Genomic DNA, 22,301 nt, shown 5'->3' with positions numbered 1-22,301 from the left:
GGAGGGAAGCTGTCCCATTGGGCTGCTGGGCAGAGGGGTGGATGATATGAAAAAAATGTCATTAGGCATGATGGAGAGGGGGGAGGGAACAACTCCCAAGTTCCCTCTGTGTGCCTTCTTTGGCACCCATGCCATAGGTTTGCCATCCCTGGACTATGCAATTCAAAGAGTGATATAAAGAGACAATCTTTTTAAATAATCTTGATGTAATGAAAGAAGATGTAGTGCCTTTAATAAGCTTTAGGTTGATAATGAGATGGTATTAAGTTGAATGTTATATCATTTCCAGTCTGCCAACTATAAAGCTATCTGAAAGATATTTTTTACATTAAATTTAAACTTAATCTTTTTCCTTGTCTCTTCTGATTCACTTGGGTAGTTGACTACACAAATCAATCTATAAATTGTCCATGTTGTTGTTTTTTAAACCTTATGAAATAGTGTCTGAAGGGAACATAACCTTCAACATGCCCTTTCATGAGGCACTTCTACTTTCATGAGTGATTTCCAGTGTGATTGTCTCCAAGTGATTGCGATCGGAAACCATTTACTGTTCCACTATGATGACTCTTAGTATACCATTCTTGTGTTTGTGAACATATACTGCACTAGTCAAACTTTGTGGATCTTGGGCATTAGACCCTAAGAATGGGAACAGGTAGGAAATGCAGGAGTTTGTTTTTTTAAAATGAAGTTAATATTAGTCCTTTTGAACTTAGCCCTATTAATAAAATAACAACAAAATGTTAGTCTTAAAAGGGAACTATATATATATATATATATTTCTTATCCCTTCTAGTAGTTTTTGCTAAATGAAATCCTTATATAAATCAACACACATGCATATATGTACACACATATATGAAATATATATCACATTTTGTATTTTTGTAAATGTTATACTGGACATAGAACTTGATTCTATACCTAAAAGATATGGGTTCATACCCTGCCTTTGACACACACTAGCTTAGTGATCCTAAGCAAGTTAATTAACTAGTCTATGCTTTTGGCAATCCTTTCGGATTACAAGTTATGGAAGAGGTGCTGATTTGCTTTGTTAGAGAGAATTTTCCCACCTAGAAAATTTTTTACACCTGAGAATCACTGTCTCTATCCCTATAAATTTAATAACCATAAAATAGGACAAAATTGTACTCCAATCACCTAGCCTTTAAGTAAATGAAACTTGATCTGAGTCAACTAGCTTTCAGAACTTACAAAAAAATCTACTGAATATGGCCTGAGTTTTCTTCCAAATATCTTTTCATCTTTTTAAGTATGTATACAGTTCTGATTTTCCTGATTTTATCATATGACTTCAATTTGTAAAAATATTTCCTTATGTTTTAGTTTTATAGCATTATTCTACTACAACAATATGACATAATTTGTTTAGTTATTATCTAATCATTTACCAAATTTTTGAAAATTATTTTCCATAACAAATGGAGTAAAATTAGTATTTTTACATAGTAGATTTTTTAAATTTTTGTGATAATTGGGGATAGAACCTTAGCAATGGAATTCTTGAGTCAAAAGATAAGGTCAGTGTTGGAACTTTTACTACATAATATTATTTTCTGTAAAATTTCTATCAGTTGAAAGTAACAACATGAACACAATAGAGTGTCTATTTGCCTATAACCTTGTCAACTTTGGATTTCATCATCCTCCATCCCTGAATTTTTTCTGTTCTAGTGTGTGTAAGGGGTTATCTTAATTTTATCTTTTAATTCCAAAGATTACTAGAGAATTTGAGCATATTTCATAATGGTTATCATTTGTTTTTCTCACTTTATAAATTGTTGGCTCCTCTCAGTGTCAAAATTTGAATATGGATTTGGATATGGATCTAGAAAATATATTTTATAGCCTTTAACCATTATACCATTATCATTTTTATTTAATTTTATTTTTTACATATTGCTTGTTTTTGTAAGTGAGTAATCTTACAAAATCAAAACCCCCAAATATTCACCTAAGTAAATAATTGAAAAATTGTATGCTTTCATCTACATTTTGACTCCAACAGTTCTTTCTCTGGAGGTGGATAGCATTCTTTGTCCTAAGTTCTTCAGAATTGTCCTAGGTCTTTGTATTGCTGAGAGTAGTTAAATATCACAATTGATCATCCCACAATATTGCTGTTACTGTGTACAATGTTTTCCTGGTTCTTCTTATTTCATTCTATATCAGTTCACATAGGTCTTTCCAGCTCTTTCTGAAATCCTCCTGTTCATCATTCCTTAAAGCACAATAGTATTCAACCACCATTTTATACCAGAATTTGTTCAGCTACACCTAATTGATATACCATTATTATTTTTTAAAATCTTTCATTGTAATCATTTTGTTGTACAACAAAATCTTTTTGAAATGTATTTTGTTCTAACACTATTGCTCCCAGTTAACAAACTTTGACAATTTACTATTGGTTTTCTGATATATGTTTAAAGAATGTTCATTATGTAGGAAATGCTAACATTCTTAATTGCAGTATGTTTACTCCTGATTTCAGGCAGGACTTATTTCCATAGTTATATATTTGATGTTTCCTCTGAATTGACAGATGATGACCTAAGCCATTGAGGAAGAGGAAATGATGACTCTCTGAGAAAATAAAGAGTAGAGGAAAAGAAATAATGTTCTACCTTTGCCAAGTGGTAATGGAAAATAATCTCACTGAAGTTTAAATACTTTTTTTAAAAAACAGGGGATGAAGTAGCAAAAGCTTTTAGATAATCAAACTTATAATTCAAACCAACTTTCATCTTCTTTAACCCAAAACTACTTGTAATATTTAATTTTATTATTATTAATGCGTTCAAATCATTTAGACATATCTTTCACTTTTCACCCAGCTGTTGCCAGCTGTTGGATCCCAGAATTTGTGCATATCATTTATGTAAGCTCAGAAATTAGTTTGACTATTTGCTAAAGGTATAACATAGATTCTATATGTAGATTTTTCTTTCTACTCACTGTGCCTGGAATTTATGCTCATTTTTTCCACATCAATGCTATTGCTGCTGTTTGCTAACACTTCAACTCATTTTATAATGTTTTATGAACTCAGATTTTCACCTGAGTACTGTAAATCTATGGAATGGAATCTACCTAAAACCAAAACTTCCAAAGTTTACTATTTGTTTTAAAAGAAAAGCAAAAAAACAAAACCTGAGCTGGATGATGATGCTCACTAGTGCCTGACATATATTGTCCACCTACATCTAATGAGAGGGTGGATGAGAAACGAATTGCATGTAGAATGTGAGAAAAGAAGTTTTGTGACTCTCTCAGACTGCAAATCTGAGTCAGAGCCAGTGAGTGCTCACTCTCTTTTGTTTTTAACACTGTTTGGTAGAAGTTAACTAAAAATAAGGTGGTGATATTATTATCTGTTATATCTCTTCAGATAGTCTTTTAAGGGCATACTTTTTGGCATGCTTGGAAAAAAAAACCAGTTTGAATCATGCACACAAAAAAGATTTCTATGGATTGAACTTCCTATCAAATGAAATAACATTTGTAAAGAATTTAGCACAGTGTCTGGCACATAGTAGGTTTTTTAATAAATCCTTCCTTCCTTCCTTATTGCTTTCTTTTTCTATCCACCACAATCCCTAGTACCACGCTTCTCACATAAGCAATAATCAATAACTGTCTAAATGAGTGTTTTATTTAACAGAATTGAATTAGGATATTTGAAAAACATTATTTTAACTTAGTTGCTATTAAAAATATGATCAGGTAAATACATGTGTAGCATATTTAATGCTAATTATTAAATATTGCAAAGTGGATTAAAATAGGCCTAACTTTTGTACTCTTGGAGGGGGGACCTATTTAATTAGAACCTTTTGATATTTAAACTTTATAAAGCTTTAAATAGACCATTGGACAATTCACTAGTGAAAGTATTTTATGATATTCATTTTGTGCTTGACAGTGGCAGAAAGGACAAAGAGAAAAGTTTGGACTCAGGAAGACACGGTTCAAGTCCAACTTTGGATACATATGGTCTATATGATCTCAGACAGGTCACTTAACTTCTCATGGCTGCTGAGAACTCCTAGGTTGCTGAGCAAGCTAATCTGCACTGATGTGGTGTTTCTCCACTGGTAATTCTCCACATAAATGAAATTGCAGTTCCTAGACTAAAAAGGAAAAAAAAAACTGTCCTTTACCAATGAAAACTTTATTCTGATTTGAATGAGTATGTATTGAATTTAAGTGTTATCCCTCTAAAAAAGAGGCATCATACTAAAATAGAAAGAACATTGATTCTAGAGTCAAAATCTGTATTTGAATTCTACTTGTCACATTTAGAACCAATGTGAATTTGAGCAAGTCCAAACCTCTCTGAACCTCATTTTCTTCTTTTATAAAATAAAGAGGTTGGACTAGATGTCCTTTGATGTACCTTACAACTCTAGATATTTGATTCCATATGAAATATATATATGTATTTCTATTAAGCATAAAGACTGAAGTTAATGAAGATAAGCATGATTCTAATATCAATAGAAACCTTAAAATCCAAGTACAAAATATACTATTAGAAGTATTTTTTTAATGGGGGAAGAAGCACATTATCTACAATAACAACAAAGGACAGGGAATCATTTGTAGAAATGCTAATTACTGGGAGCAGCTGGGTAGCTCAGTGGATTGAGAGCTAGGTCTAGGGATGGGAGGTCCTAGGTTCAAATCTAGCCTCAGACACTTACCAGCTGTGTGACCCTGGGCAAGTCACTTGACCCCCATTGCCTAGCCCTTACCAGTCTTCTGCCTTGGAGCCAATACACAGTATTGGCTCCAAGACAGAAGGTATGGGCTTAAAAAAAAAGAAATGCTAATTATTTTGTGTATGTTTTTAGGATTTTCCAACATGCTTATGGAGAAACACCTTATTTTATAATAGTTTAACAATTAAGTTAAGCTGATAGGCATGGATTTCTGTGTAGGGGAAGGGAAAAAATAAGTGACTCATTTCCCTTAATTAAAATCTTAATAATTATATGGCCCTGGGAAAGTCATTTAACTTCTGTCTGTCTTAGTTTACTCACCTGTAAAATAGGGAAAATGATAGCAAACATTTCCCAAGATTGTAAGGATCAAATGAAATTTTAGATAAAAAGAGATTTACATATATATGTATATGTATATACATATGTTTATATATATGTGTGTGTGTATGTATAGTAATTTGCAACCCTTGATGGACTAAATACTCCCTCTATAGAAATATTACTCATGATTATTATTACTCCCCCAAAATTGAGAACTGCTGATGTAACCCTTCTCACTGTGTACAAACCCATACAAACTTTTCTGACTGCTCAGTTGAAGTTATCAGCCTCACTCTCTCTTCCAGAGTCATGGAAATCCAGTGACAAGACAAATATCAGGATGACTAGGGATGGCTTAGTCTAGCATGCAGTGGATGAATCTGGCATCTTCTATGTCTGACAAGCACTAAGAACTCCACTTGCTTTCAGTCATCTTTGAGGCCATTGGAGTCAATTATTTTCATCTATCCATTGCACCTGGAGAAGTCTTTACATACTTTGGATAGATAATTCCCCTCACTTATAAGTTTAAGGACTGTCAGTTACCCTCAACCTAGTTTAGACTATCTGCCAAGATTGTTTTACTAGATTGTGGCTGCTGCACATGCTACAGTTTCTTGGAGCCACAGATGAATTGGGTACCAGGGGTACAAGCAGCCTTGAAAAGGGCTTAACAAGCCATGACCTCAGACATGCTAGTCCTTCCCGAACACTCCATATACCTCTTCTTATATTGAAAGAGTGCCTCGTTGGAAGCAAGAAGTCCTGAGTTCAAATTCTACCTTTGATATATACCGAAGAAACTCCATCCTATGCAGATGGACACCTGATCTGAACTTAGAAGTCTTAAAGAATTGCATGCAAAATAAGAGGTTGTCACAGTTTCACCACTGGCATCTCTTTGTATTAATTAAAATACAAGCAACCCAAAAGTGAATATTCTGGATATAGAGTCATATATAGAGGATATATAGGATAGCTGAGAAGTTTACATGCTCGCTTTTCTACTTTTTTCATTTGGGCATCACTTAAACTATCCAGATCTCTTCTCTTCATCTATAAAATGAAGGTAATAGATCCATTAATGTCTAATATACTTCCATGGCATAAACCTATTATCTTATTGAAACATGGGAAGATTAGAGACAAAGTTATTATGTGGACAAATATAGTCATCTTCATTTTTTGTGATCACAGTATCTATATTTCTTTTTCTGAGTCACTATAATTATATATTTTATTTTAAAGATCAATTAAAATTCTGTTCCTGCTGTCTAGATCAAAGACAACCCTTTGGGTGAATTCAGGTTACAATGCTGGAAAAAGATGAAAACAATTTTTATAAAAGGTCAAACTACTGTAGTACAGAAAACAAGATTAACTCTTGGGAAATATAATACAATAAAGCTCCTAATTCTTACCAGTGCATAGTATCAATCAGCAGACAATTCCAGACTCCACAAAACAATGCCAATTGTGTCTTCCGGATAATAAATGTATTTTTTTCCCTAATGGAACAATCTGAAAGTGCTCTTTTCATGCAACTTTACATCCTTAAATCTAATTCATGTGCAAGCCAGGAAAGCAGCCCATGATGTCACTGGTCTTCTTGGCAAATGAAAGATGAACAGCAATATTTAATATGGAATGAAGTCTACCATGTTATATAAATTTACCTTGTTATGTACATGGCAGCCATTTTCTAGTATAAATTTTCTTTGCCTAATTTATTGACCTGCTGAAGTGCTTTAATTTTCTCACAAGGGAAATGCTTTTCTAGAAATGAATGTGCATTGCTTTCTTCACCCTTTGAAGCATGATGTCTAATAATCATCTCCTGTGTAGAAAAACACAAAACCATTTTCTACAATCTGTTTTGTCTGCTACTTGTAGTAGTAATGTATGTTTAGGGGCTTACTCATCTATATCTTCACGTCATCAAATTTATCATTAAATGCATTAATCCTAGGTGTATCATCCTATATGATAGATTTCAGGGTAATTAATCATTTTTTAGAACCAGACGTCTAAGCTAGATTAAACAAACATTGTCATTTGAAGTATGTGGAATATTCTGTCCTAGTTTCTGTTAAGCCTTGAGTATTTTCCACAGTCAAAACATTTGGCATACTATATTCAGATATTATTGAATATAACATATTTGAAAAGAATTTTTCTTGTTAACATGATTCATACAATTCTTCTCTTTCTGTGTTTTGTCCTGCTCACCTGCTTTTCTTGTCTTTCCTTTATTTTTTTATCCACTCCTAATTTTTTAGTCAGAATCAAAGTATTTTTTAATTCTTGCAACAGTGGTGTATAATTGTTCTCCAAACCATCAATGTCTCCTGTACCACCTTGTCAGATGAATATTTTTGAAATATTACCTGATTCAAAAACCCACAATTCCTCCCTCTGGTTATTTGCCTAAAATTTAAACTATTCAGTCTGAAATATCAATTACTATGCTATTTATTAACTATTAAGCCTAATTCATAAAACTGCCATATACTTGCTTATATATTGCCTTAATTTTTTTCTACTTTTTTCATTTACATATGTTGTAACTAATTTAGCAAATTGTAAAACCTTAAGGATGTAAGTTGTAAAAGCAATGGCTCATGATTGTGGTCCAGATAATCAGACTCAGTTAATATGTTGTTTAGTTTTTCTGGTGGTTTTTTTCTGTTTTTTCCTTATTTTTTGTTATATGGAATGACTTCCCAGTGTAAAGAAATGTGGAAAGTGCTATATTCAGAAATAAAATGACATAAAACAAAAAACACATACATATATGAATAAGAGGAAAGGGTCCCTTTCTATAGTGCATACATATATTGTGTATATGTATCATATATACATACATATACATGATAAAGCTATGAAGAATGTTCTCTTCTGTTATATCTGATGATGTGAATAAACCGTGTGTGATATACATGTAGTAAATATTTAAAATGAATATTTTAAAAATCTGATAATTTCTGAATGCACAAAGGAAAAGAAAACATTTATTCATATGCTTATTCTCAATAAGATGAATGTCCACCATTTTAAGAATGGTGTAGAACATTATTTCATGAAATTTTTTGTTTGCAAACTACTTTGATGGGACCAAAGGATCATTCACCATACCTGGTGACTACTTGCCACAACCAAAAATTTTCCGTTTGAAATAATTTTATCCTCATTGTTTTATTCTGAGGTGGATAATAGGGACTGAGAATGTGACAGAAGGCTACAAACATGGCTCAGGAGATAGAATCTTTAATATTATAATAATTACAGAAAAAATTCAGCTCATTTGTGATCTTACAAAATGTTAGTGGTAGTAGTTGAGACCATAAGGATCATCTAAAATTGTGAAGTAAAAGGTGTTGTTTTTTGTTGAGGTGATTTCATATACCATTAAGGATATGAGTAAGAATTATTATAATCAGGGTGACTCACAAATATTACACTCTAGAGGCTGCCCATTTCACTCACATTTAAAATGTTGTCTCTGATTATATATTAAGAGCATTTTTGCTTTCTAAAATTTTTGATATGGTTCTACCTCTGTCTGACTTCCTGTGTCACCATCATAGTTCATAATGACAAATTAAATAGAGGGGACAATGGCAGGGTGACCATAAGAACAAAATGATTGATAGATTAAACTATTTTTATTTTGGTCCAGACCTGTGCTTTTCAAAGAATAGGAAACTCTTGGAGATTGAATACTGGCTGCCAGTGCCGATAGGCAATCCACTAGTCAAAGAGATTTTCATAGGTTTTATGCATAGGTTGACTTGTCTCTGGACAGAGACAATGACCAAAATATATGTTTCTTGATAATTTAATCAATCAATAATTATATTTTAAAATCCTTACCTGCTGTCTTACAATAGTTAACAAGTATCGGTTGCAAAGAAGAAGAGCCGTAAGGACTAGTTAAGTAGGGTTAAGTGACTTGCCATGGGTTACACAGCTAAGAAGTGTCTGAAGTCATATTTGAACCCAGGGCCGCCCATCTCTAAGCCTGGCTCTCTATCTACTGAACCTCCTAGCTGCCCTTCAATAACTAATTATAATAATGATAGATAATACTTATATATGATTTTAAAGTTTACAAAACATATTGCATATATTTCATTTGTTCTGTATGAGAACTTACAGTTTACATTAACAGTAGGAGAGATAAAATTATTTAATATAATTTTTCTCAATAAATATTTCATGGAAAATTCCTCTTAATTAGAGTTAGTCCAGTAGCAAAATATAAATGCCCTATTCTCAATTCTTTTCTGGATCTTCGATTTGACTTTTCATTGATTGGCAGAATGAAATGCAAAAGCACTACCCTATATTTATTTGCTAACTGGGTGATGTCACTTAACCTCTGTAGACCGTGGCTTTTGGTTTTTAGTTTTTCTTTAGTTTTTTGTTTTTATCCTTTAAGATGAGGGGAAATAGGTAGTCTAGATGATCTTCAAGGTAACTCCTAGAATTTAACTGATTCTATTATTGTATGATCTTTGCCCATGTTTTTTTTCTTTCTCATTAACTATCTTCCATGTAAGCTTTATTGAATAAGCTCTGTCCCTTTCTTTTATTATTTTAGTTTCTTTGGAATAACTATCTTACCCTTGGGAATGTTTATCTATTTTAATAGTCTATTATAAATGAAGTACAAAATTATGCTGTTCCCCATTTCTTTTGTAACCTTGAGTGAAATTGATTGGAAAATATTGACTCTTAAAAATGTTGATAAATTTTCTTTTTTTCCCTTATTTTTCCAGCGGAATCCTCCATTGGTTGTAGATGACCTTTTTGAAGACATGAAAGATGGAATTAAGCTACTGGCTCTCCTGGAGGTTCTATCCGGGCAGAAACTGGTAAGTAATTTTTCCCATTGACTCCAGAAATTAAACAACAACAATAGCAATATCTTTTGTTCAGGTGTATTATGTGATTTTTTTCAAACCAGGAAGATTCTACTAGTATAAAACAAGAGAGAAAAAAGTCTTTTCCTTAGCTTTATGAATTTCTCCTTTCTAGGAAAGTATAGAACTAGTTGTTTGTTGTTCAGTCATTTTTCAGTTGTGACCAATTCTTTGTGACCCTATTTCAGATTTTCTTGGCAAAGATACTTGCATGGTTTGCCATTTCCTTCTCCATATCATTTTAGAGATGAAGAAATTGAAGCAAAAAAGGAGTAAGTGACTTTCCCAGGGTCACAAAGCTAGTAAGTGTCTGAGGACATATTTGGACCCAGGAAGGTGTTTTTTCTTGGCTACAGGCCTAGAAGCCTATCCATTGTGCCATCTAACTGCGTAGTACTGGTAGAAAGAAATGATTCAATTCTTTGCAGTGAGGACTTTTATTAAAGTACCTTCTTTGTGCCAGGCACTGTGCTGACTGGGGATATGATAGAAGAAAGAACTTGCCTTTAAGAAGCTTATATTCTACTCCAGGCAATCAATGTGTATGTACATAGATAAGTAAGCCCATAATATTTACAAAATAAATGCAAAATAGCATGGGAAAATAGAGATTCCATTCTCAATGGAGAGATAAAGAAAGATATTTAAGTGCACTAATTTCACTGTCAGACAGAACATAGTCACTAAAGAACTGTCTTTAGAACCAGAAAGACCTGGATTCAATTCCCACTTCTACTGTATACTGCTATGTGGCCCTCAATAAGTCCCTTAAGTTCTTAGTGATCTAGGTCAGTGCTGAGGAACACAAATACAAATGGCCCCTTTAGGCAACAGGTTGACTCAGAAAAACATAAATTAATATTATATGTTGTGTTATGGGATAACTAAGTGGTGCAGTGGACAAGAGCACTGGGCCTATAGTCATAAAGACTAGAGTTCAAATCTGACCTCAGACACTTAATAGTTTTGTGACCCTGGGCAAATTATTTCTCTACTGTAGCCTGAATAGAAGTGGAGAAGGGAATGACAAAGCACTCCAGTATCTTTGCCAGGAAAACGCCATTGGGTTCACAAGGTTACAAAGAGTAAGACACCATTAAATAACTGAAAAAAATAATGAAATGAGCATATTTTCATTTATTTTGTTAAATATTCCTTGGTATACCCCACAGATTTTTCTGACTGCTTTCCTGAATTTAGTGCATCTGCCCATGGCAATTCTCTAAGACTATAAAGTTCAGAGAAGGCACTGGCTTATATTGGCAAAGGAAGTTCCTCATGAGGAGCTTACTAATCAAGGAAATCATGGGCCCAGTTCATAGTCCTATTCGTAATTTGGGGGAAAGAACTAACAACTTGGTGAATCCATAAAGACATGTTCTTAATGACAAGTGAACTAAGATTTAAAGGGATCTAGAAGTGTCCAAGAAGTCAGCTGGTGCAAGGGCTAGAGACTGGAGATGTATTTACTGTATTAGGAATGGCAATGAAGTATATTTATTTGGAATGTAAAATTTGTAAGCATGAGTAATGTGTAATGAGATTGGAGAGAAAGTTTGATGCAAATTGTGAAGGATTTTAAGTGAGGAATGGAGGTCTTCGTATTTTATTCTAGAGGTGGTAGGAGGTTACTAGAGTTTCTTCAGCAGAGAGATGACAGCCATATTTGTGCTTAGTAAAGGAGGATGCTTTGGAGGAGGAAAAGACTGGAAGATCAGTTAGGTTATTGCAATACTCCAATGAGAGAGGAAGAGTTTGAATTAAAATAAAGACTGAATACTAGAAAGAAAGGGATGGAGTTAGAAATGACAAAAATTATCAAATGATGAGAAATGATGATTGAAGTCACAAATATTGGTGACTAGAATTGTAGTACCTTTGACATGTAGCATTTAAAAATTAGTTTCTCTGCTAGAAGTGTTATATTTTATGAGGTTTATTAAAGATTAAGAATTTAAGAAAATACAAGAAAGCACATGCCTAGGAGGGCCGAAAGGCCCATTCAGTTTCACTTACATCATGAGAGATGCATCTGCTTGGAAGCAGAAGTAGGAAGAGAACTCAGTAGGCTTTTACAGCCAGTTAAATAGAAATCTTTGATCTTGCCCAGGTAAGGATCTCAGTTAGATTGCAAAGCATTCTGGGAAGTGACCAAGGACTTCTGGGGATTGAAGTCTGGGGTTCAAATCTCCATTTTTACAGACAGAAATGAGGAAATTTGGAAAAATAGGAATTAGGAAGGATGCAGGGTTCTGTTTTGGACAGATTATTTAATTACGAGATACCTATGGCCCATACAAGTAAATATATGCAACAAAGATTTGGAAATTTGGGGGCTAGGGCACAGATGAAGATTATATAGGCCAAGTCTGCATAGCAATGATAGTTAAATCCACTGATTAGATTACTAAGTGAGAAGATATTGAGAGAAGAGATTCCAGAAGAGTAGTCTGGGGTTCATGCACTAATTGAGGGATAGACTTAGAGTACAGTACAGGAAAATGATTGGTCTGACAGGTAGAAGGAAATTAAGAGGCAGCAATATTTTTCTATCAGAAAAAAACAAAGAAGAAAGGAGCATGTAAAAATGTTTCATTAATAGGATCAGAAATTGCAGAAATATCAAGGACAGTAAGGACTGAGAAAAGACCTCTCTAATAGTAAGAAGAGCATTGGTGATCTTGGAGAGATTACCATATATCAAGTGTTAGACCCAGAAACTAGGCTTAAAGAGGTGGAGTGAAGAAAACATGAAAAAGACCAGGCATTGATAATTCTCCAGTAGATGACTTTTAGGCTTTGTGACTCCTGATAGAAGTAAATTCCTATGCTTCAAAGACTGCTTGCCTGAACATGCACTCACATCACATATTTCAACCTATATTTTTAGTTGGATACATATTTACATAGTATAACATATATTTGATCATGGAGTAGTCACATAAAGAAATTCCCAGAATATCAGAGGTGGAAGAAGACTTTAGGTGCTGTCTAATCAAACTCATATTTGAACAGAAATTTTCTCTATGACATCTCTTGTAAGGGATCAGGTAGCTTCCTCTCAAAAACCCTCAGATGTTGAGAAATCATATTACATATTAAGGCATCGAATTCTACTTTGGGATACATTTTTCACCCTGATTACATCTTTCCTTATTTCCCTAAAAAGCATGCCATACCTCGTAACAAAGAATAAAAAAGGAAGAGAAAAAAATCAAACTAGTCCACACATCAGCTGAGTCTTATGGTTATATCAGTTATGATCACTTGTTTTCTTTATTATTTTAATGCACTTAATTGAATCATTTTATTTTTATATCACAGTTAATATCCTCTCCTTTTCCATGAAACTGAATCCTACCCAATCCAAAAATAATTCAGCAAAATTGTCATGTATGGTGACAATATATTCTGACAATATACTTATTATTTTGTCCTAGTAGTCTTTCACTTCTCTACAGTGAGAGAGGGTGTATATTTCATTATTTGTTCCCAGGGGCTCCTATTAGTTTTTCAATTATGTAGAGTACAACTTCATTTTGGTAGGGGAAGTTTTTGTCTACATTGTTATAGACATTGTAAGCATTATTCTTTTGGGGTTTTTTTGTTTGTTTTATTCTGCATCCGTTCATAAAAGAAGTTCTCATTTGCATAATGTCTTACTGCATAATAGTGGCCCATAATATTAATATATAATAGTATTTAAACAGTCTTAAAGATTAGATTATTTTTATTTTTCTCTAAATTAATTTTTATAACTTAGTTGATTTTTATTGATGGTGTACTCATAATTATTTTTATTGATCTGTTAAAATTAAAATTAATCAATAATAATTTCAAATGTCATATTTTATAAGATTCAATAATAATCACTAGAAGTAACAAAATAAAAAGGTAACAAAATAAAACCACATGCCTGTGACTAATCTACCAGTTCAAACAGCCCACTCCACCAGTGACTGGACCCAGGAAAGAAAGAGCACTAGCCACAAAAGCCCACCTGTCTACATCAGCACATGATAGGAAGTCAGTGGGCTCCAGGGAAATGTAGTTCAAAGGTACAAGATTTCCAATTACACAGTATTTTGTTTATAAATTGATTTTTTCCTGACAATATCCTTCCCCATCCCCCTAACCAGCAAGCCATGCTTTGTAACTAAGAATAAAAAAGAAAGAGAAAAATGTTTCAGCCAAAGTTATCTGCACATCCACTGAACTATGCAATGTTATATACTCATACTTTCCTATCTGTGGAAGTAGGGAGAATTAGGGTATTTCTGATTTCTTCTTTGTCCTAATCACACAGTGGTTTTTTAAAATTAGTTTTAGTTTTTCTATTTAAATTGTTGTACTTATGTTCCTGGTTTAGCATATTCACACTGCATCAGTTCATATCATATTTCTCTGAATTCTTTATAGTCATTATTCCTTCTAATATAGTAGTTTATCCCTCTACTTATATACCATTTGTTCAGCCATTCCTCTGTTAGTTGGTATATAATTTGTTTCCGGGGCTTTGTAATGCTCTTGCAAGATAGCATACTTTCAAAACTTTAATATCAAACCAACCAGCTAGCCAGCATTCATTAAGTACTATATGTAAAGCACTACTAAATGCTGGTCTTATAAAGGGGAAAAGAAAAGAAAAGAAAACAAAACAAAAAGCAATGTTCTTGCCCTGAAAAAGCTCACATTCTGATGAGGGAAAACATGCAAATAACTATGCACATATAAGGTCAATGTATGATGACATCAGTACCTAATAGGTATTTCACAACCAACAGGAATGATCTCTTCTTCTTGTGGCTAGGATTGCATGTTGCTTATCCTGGCAGCAAACATCTATCCTCATAACTGTTTCTAGGATCATAAATAGCTGCTTCCCCCTCAGAGATCTAACTTCACCCATTATAGGCTAAAACATCAAACCTATTATGTAGCTTTAGAGGTTTCATGTTCCTTTTTCTCTTCCTTTTTTTGTGTTGTATTCTTTTAGTTTTTAAATTCTTGGATTCTCCTCTGCCTCCTTAAACTCTATTCTTTCCCAAACCTCCTATGAAATAGTTCTTTCATTCCTTAAAATATTCTAAAGAATACTTCATTACTCCCAGTAAAGATCATTCCTCTATTCCTCTTATTCTTCAGTTAACCACAACCATGGTTTGCTTTACATGTTTCACAGTGGCTTATTTCTCCTGGTCATAAGAGAGAATAAATTATTAAGTAACAAAATATCTCCTTCCAATGTTTGGGATAAAATAATGACATCCTCAGAGAGTGGATCAATTTTTTTGAATTTGACAAACAATATACATGAACCCATCCAGACATAATGAATTAATATATATTATACTGTTTCTATTATGTACAGATCTTTTAAGTATATATTAAATGTAATATAGTAATTCATTGTTTGTCTGTAGTCCCTGTTAAACTTCCTTGAAGCTTCTATTATTGTCGACATTATTACTATTACTGAAGGTTGAGTCTCATCAGAAAGTATCTAGCTTTAAGTGTTATAATACTGCATGAGGTAAAATTTTATGACATAGATCCTTTGACTATCTTAACTCACAGAACCTCACAAGTATGGTTAGAGTTTAAAATGTGCTCATCTGTGAAATAAATAAGATTAGGGTCAGATAGATGGATGATAGGTAGATAGATTAATAAGATATGTAGGTGGATAGACAAATGATAGATAATATATATAAAATCTCTTTGAGAATCCATAATATATTATATTTGTATTTGTACATAAGCTGAAAAATTTAATTGAGTGTAATGCTAGTATTAATCTCAATGCTGTTCTTTTTCCAGTTAGAAGGAATGATTGTGTAATCTCTCTCTCTCTCTCTCTCTCTCTCTCTCTCTCTCTCTCTCTCTCTCTCTCTCTCTCTCTCTCTCTCTCTCTCTCTCTCTCTCTCTCTCTCTCTCTTCTCTTTCTCTCTCTCTTAATAAATACAGTATTTTTTCATGTTTGTGTTTACTAGCAGTAACAGCACTACCAATGAAAGAACAGCTTGTTCAAAAGTGTTTGTCTTATGGGAACCACGGAGTCAAACAACATAAGAGTACTCACAATAAAGGCATCAAAATGCCTACTTTGGGGCATATTGTAAATAATGGAAAAATAGGGTTTTTTGTTTGCTTAGGTTTATTGATTTTGGTGCAGTAGAGAGTAGATAATTTATGTTTACAAACCCTATGTAAATAATGTTATTATTACTTGTACAAAAAGGCTTATTTGATAATCCCTAAAGTGGTAGAAACTAAATTCCAAATTGAGAGTTCTCCATCTGATCTTACTCCTGCTTATCTAGTTACAGTTATATAGCCAAATTTACCTATATAATATATTTTTTAAGTTAGCTTTTTGCATATATGTATTATTATGCACACATACATATGAACACATAAACTCAGCTGGGTAATACAGTGGAAAGTCGGCAGGAAGATCTGAATTAAAAATCCTACTTCAGACATTTCCTAGTTGTTACCCTGAGGCACGTCTTTATTTTTCTTAGCCTCACTTTGCTATGAAATTGGGATACTATTATCTACTTCCCATTGTTTTTGTGAGGATCAAATAAAATAACAAATATGCTGTACTTTTCTAACTTTAAAATGCTATATAAATGCTAGCTATTTATTATTTATGGGTTTTATAAAATATAAAGTGCTACATAAATTATTATTATTACTACTACTACTGCTACTACTTTGGAAAATAATTTTTATAAAACGGTTTTATAAATAGGATAAAATTATTTGGAGAAATTGTACTAACCTGATTAGTTTGATCATTTAGAGTGACAGAGTCAAGAGAGAACTGTTTTTGGAGTTGGAGACCTTCCTTTGAATCCTGGTTCTGTCACTTACTGACTATGTCACTGGGCAATCCTCTCTCTCTGGACTTCAGTTTCTCCATTTGTAAAATGAGAGGCTTTGATTGAATAATTTCTAAAGTCTTTTCTGTCTTTAAGTTCATTATCTTTATCCCATGATTTTGATGACAAGAATACAATATCAATTAAAAATAGAAACTTTATTATAATCCCACATTCTCCATTCTCAATATTTAATTTTTTCAGTTCCAGATGGGATCCAATAGGAACTGAATTTAAAATTTGCCAGACACATAGCATGATATTATTTTGCTCAAAAAGTCCAATCTAAAAAGAAAAAAGAAACTAACCTTGCCTCAGCTAGAATCTTGCCTTCCAGGAAAATCAATTGTGTTAGAATAATGGACTTTTAGAGTAGGAGGGGACCTTACAAATTACCTTCCTCCAACTTCCTAATTTTATAGATGAATTTTTAAGTGTTCTTACAAGGTCACACTTATAATTAGTACCTTATTGTGAAACAGAACCTGCCTCCAACTTTAATCCAAATACTGTTGACAACACATCATAAAATATGATATTATTTTCTTTGTGTATTTCAGGAGTCTGGCTTATCCAAATTGCAATTATTAAAATATTTTAAATAACACAATGAAACTTTAACTTTTCTTGTTTGTGTACATTTTATGGTTTCATCTTTTCATGTGAATTTTTACAATTGTTGAGGGAGTATTGTAAGGTTTAAAGCCCAAAGGGAGATGTTACTCTTGGAGGAGGTAAATGAGCTGACGTGGGGTTTTGCCTTTACTCTCTTGACCTTTGAATAAAATATGTTGTCCGAGACATCTTTTCTATGCCCCTTTCCCCCACTTTTTTTCCAGAAGACATTTATGGGGGAGGACATTTTGCTTAGAAACATTAAATTTTCTATGTGAATTCAAAATTACATGTTTTCAAGTGTTACATAATTATCTGCTGGGTAGAGCTATTTTAGGAACATAAGAACATGAGAATTGCTACCCTGGGTCAGCCCCATTGTCTGTCCAGTCCAGTGTTTTGTATCTAACAGAAACACCAGGGGATATATTAGTTGTCCTTGACCTCAATTATGATGCAAGAGGTTACACCATCCAAAATCCTGGTTCATTTTAATAATTCATTATAGATTTGTCATCTGTGAATTTATCTACAACTTTTGAAAGGAATTTCCATTTTTATTATTTTATCATTAGATATTCTCAGCATTTAAGAAAACCTAACTGGCTTTTCCTTTTACTAGTCCAGAAAGCCACTTTTTCTTCCACTAGAATGGTAATTATCTGTACTCACTTGTAAATGAATATAGAATTAAATAGGTTTGATTTTAGATTTCTGGATTGCTAAGGAAGGTTGTTAATTTTCATTAATTTGTTTGGACTGAAATTGTGATTTCATTGGCATAGCGATCTCTGAGTGAGAAAATTCCCTTTATTGATTACTAATCATTATTTTTATTGCCTTGTGATCTGAGAAGGCTGCATTCATTATTTCTGCTTTTTTGCATTTGTGTGCTATGTTTCTGTGACCTAATGTATGGTCAATTTTTGTGAATGTGCCATGTGGTGCTGAGAAGAAGGTGTATTCCTTTTTATCCCTATTTATTTTTCTCCATATGTCTATTAATTCTAATTTTTCTAAGATTTCATTCACTTCTTTTACCTCTTTCTTATTTATTTTTTGATTCGATTTATCTAAATTTGATAATGGTTGGTTTAAGTCTCCCACTAGTATGGTTTTATTGTCTATTTCTTCCTTCAATTCTCCTAGTTTCTCCATTAGAAATTTGGGTGCTATATTATTTGGTGCATACATGTTGATTAATGATATTTCCTCATTGTCTAGAGTCCCTTTTAACAAAATATAATTACCTTCCCTATCCCTTTTGATCAGGTCTATTTTTGCATTGGCTTTATCAGATATCATGATTACCACTCCTGCCTTCTTTCTATCAGTTGAGGCCCAGAAGGTCTTACTCCATCCTTTAATTCTGACCTTGTGGGTGTCAACCCGCCTCATGTGTGTTTCTTGAAGACAACATATGGTAGGGTTTTGGATTCTAATCCATTCTGCTATTCGTCTACGTTTTATGGGTGAGTTCATCCCATTCACGTTCAAAGTTATGATTGTCATTTGTGGACTCCCTGGCATTTTGATTGCCTTCCCTAATTCTAACCTTTCTTCTTCAGCTCTACCTTTTAGTCCAGTGATTTACTTTGAATCAGTCCCCCTTGTCCCCTCCCTTGATGTTTCCCTTTTTAGTCCCTCCCTTTTTCTTCCCTCCCCCTCCCCCCTCTCTTTCCCTCCCTTTTTGTTCTCCCTCTCCCCCTCCCCCCCTTGGTTTTCCCTTCTCCTTACCCTTGTTGGGTAAGATAGAATTCAAGATCCCAATGGATCTGGATGTTTTTCCCTCTCAGAGTTGATTTCCCTGAGATTGAGGTTTAAGTAACCCCCCCCCTCTCTTCCTCTCCTTCTTATAGGAGTTTTCTTCCCCTCCCCTTCCCATGTGAATCTTTGTGTGAGAGCGATTATTCTATTTGGTCTTTCTTTACCCCCTATTTATACATTACATTTTCCCCACATATTAGTATACATAGATTGATATAAATGTAGTCCTTATAGAAGAGAGTTTGAGTAAAAGAAGAAGATAACATTTTTCCCCTTTCCTTAATATTTACCTTTTCAGGTATTCCTTGCTCTTTGATTTTCGGTATCAAACTTTCCACAGAGCTCTGGTCTTTTCTTTGCAAAGAGTTGGAAGTCTTCTATTTTGTTGAATGCCCATACTTTCCCTTGGAAGTATATAGTCAGTTTTGCTGGGTAGCTGATTCTTGGTTGGAGACCCAGCTCTCTTGCCTTTCTGAAGATCATGTTCCATGCCTTACGATCATTCAGAGTAGAACTTGCAAGGTCTTGTGTGACCCTGATTGGCATTCCTTTATATCTAAATTGTCTTTTTCTGGCTTCCTGTAGGATTTTTTCTTTTGTTTGATAGCTTTGGAATTTGGCAATTACATTCCTGGGAGTTGTCTTTTGGGGGTTTAGTGTAGAAGGTGTTCTGTGAGCTCTGTCAGTGGCTGTATTGCCCCCTTGTTCTAGAATCTCTGGGCAATTTTCTTTGATTATATCTTGTATCACCATGTCCAGTTTGGTGTTTATTTCTGGCTTTTCTGGGAGTCCAATTATTCTTAAATTATCCCTTCTCCCTCTATTTTCCAGATCTATCACCTTGTCGGTGAGATATTTTATGTTCTCTTCTAATTTCTTGGTGTTTTGGCTTTGCTTTATTAGTTCTTGCTTTAAAGCCTGGTTTTCTTTTACAGTTTGGTCAAACTGGTTTTGTAGATGCGTGAATTTCTTTTGCATTATTTCCCACTTTTCCTCCCAGAAGGCTTCCATCTTTTTGGTCATTTCTGATTCAAATTCTTCATGGGTTTGTGGAGAGTTTCCATTTCCTTTGGAAGATTTTGGAGCATTTTCTTGTATATCTTCTTCTATCTGCTCTGTATTTTGTATTTTGGCTCCATAGAATGTGTCCAAAGTCGCCCCTTTCTTCTTATTTTTCTTGGTATTTTGGGGCTTCTGTGCTTCTGTGGAGTTTGCCATCTCTGAATGTGGAGGATTAGCTTTTCTTATCTCTGTCTGGTGATCAGAGGCTTTAGTCCTGGGCAGATTGTCGGTTCTATGAGCTTTCCCTGGGTTAAACTGAATATGCCTCACTGGAACTGGAATGGAAGGGTCGGACCACGTTGCTTTCCGGAAGTTGCCTTCAGAATCGCTGGCCGTGAGGCTATTTCGTTGGCCTTCGGGGGGATGGGCTGCAGCTAACCCAAGCTCCGAGGGCAGGGACTTTCACTGAGACTTGGATAGCAGGATCCAGCCCTTGAGGCTGTCTTGCTCCAGGCAGTGACTTTCACTGGGACTCGGATAGAAGGCCCTGAGGGTTGTTGTTCGAGGACCCTGCTCTCTGAGCCGGGCCGGGCTGCGGCTTCCCGGAGCCTTGGACTCTGCGCTTCTACCCCTTAGGTCCGAGTGATCTCGGGTTCTGGCTTTTGAGGGGAGCTGTACCTTTTGATCCAGGTCCAGGTCCAGGAGGAGGGTTCCCAGGGTCTGTGCTGTTGATCGTTTTGAATTTCGGCGCCTTAGGAGCTTATAGTTTGAGATCGGTCGGGAAGGGTTTTCCGGAGATCTGAACTTTAGCTTTCTCTAAGCCGCCATCTTAACCGGAAGTCTCCCCCTTTATTGATTAAGAACAGTACTTGCTCTAAAACTCAGAGCCTTAGACTTAGAAAAGAGTTGCTGGAAGCACTGACGAAGAAGTTATGTGACTTACAAAAGTTCTTATAGCCAGGTATGTGTTAGAGACAATACTTCAGCATGCATCTTTCTGACTCCAAAGCTAACTCCAAGGCTAACAATCCTAATATTACAACAAAACTGCTGCTCATCAAAAAGTTACATATAATCAGAGCAATCTGAATAAACATCAAATATTGAATGTTTATTATTCTGAATTATTTGAAAAGTAAAAAAGAAACTGAGATTTTGTTCCTGATGTTTAGTATTTTCAGTCATGTCTGACGTTTCATGAGCCCAGTTGAGATTTTCTTGGCAAAGATACTGAATGGTTTACCATTTCCTTCTTTAGCTTATTTTACAAATGAGGAAACTGAAGCAAACATGATTAAGTGACTTGCTCAGGATCATCTAGCTAGCAAGTGTCCGAGACCAGGAATCCTGACTCTAGGCCTGGTACTCTATTTACTGTGCCACCTCGCTACCCATACAGCTATGCTTTTCCACAGAGGAATGAATCATATCTACCTAGATGCTCCCCCTCCCTTTCTACTACTGAAAGAATGGATAATGGGTACATCTAAGGAACTAAGGGTTGGTGGGGTTTTTTTGTTGTTGTGTTGTTCACTATTCTTTTTATTGAAAATCTTAAAAAAAACCTCAGTGAAATGTTAGAGCTAGGAGAGTCTCTGTGTCTCTGGTCCCTAAACATTCATTCAAAAATATTTAATGCCTGTAATGTACTGTATTGAATGGGATACAAAGATGGCTAAGGCATCCCTCCCTTTAAAGAGCTTATGCTCAGGAAAGACAGATAAGCTTTGTACAATACAGATATCTATAATACATGGCAAGTATGACAAAGAAGGTACAGTTGAAAGAAGAAAACCCACATTCCTCCCCTCAAGTGACTTACATTTCTATGAAGTGATTGAACACTTCTGAGGAAAGAGAGTTCACATCTGGAAGTGTGGATCACTTCATTGTCTGGGTGGGTCCTAGGGAGTTTACTTCTCATAATACTTAGTGTGTATTTTCCCTGACTGAGAAGATACTCAAAGGGAAAACTGAGTTCTCTGCTTGGGATATTGTTAAAATTATTCCACCTTTTGAAAAATAGT

The 22,301-nt window shown here is 34.4% G+C and overlaps 1 protein-coding gene across 19 annotated transcripts in view; it reads left to right on the top strand.

Annotated features, from left to right (window-relative positions):
• SYNE1 (spectrin repeat containing nuclear envelope protein 1) overlaps positions 1-22,301 on the top strand; it is a 569,990-nt gene that overhangs the window by 107,555 nt on the left and 440,134 nt on the right. For all 19 annotated transcript variants that reach the window (XM_016428964.2, XM_056818948.1, XM_056818954.1 and 16 more), the window contains one exon: positions 9,857-9,952. In XM_016428964.2, the coding sequence (XP_016284450.1) occupies positions 9,857-9,952 (96 nt within the window). The remainder of the gene's footprint in view (positions 1-9,856; positions 9,953-22,301) is intronic.

This window comes from Monodelphis domestica, chromosome 2 (genome assembly GCF_027887165.1).
Source record: "Monodelphis domestica isolate mMonDom1 chromosome 2, mMonDom1.pri, whole genome shotgun sequence".
NCBI classification, from domain to species: Eukaryota; Metazoa; Chordata; class Mammalia; order Didelphimorphia; family Didelphidae; genus Monodelphis; species Monodelphis domestica.
The sequence above is the reverse complement of the archived record's forward strand: the minus strand, read 5'-3'. Positions and strand labels throughout refer to the sequence as shown.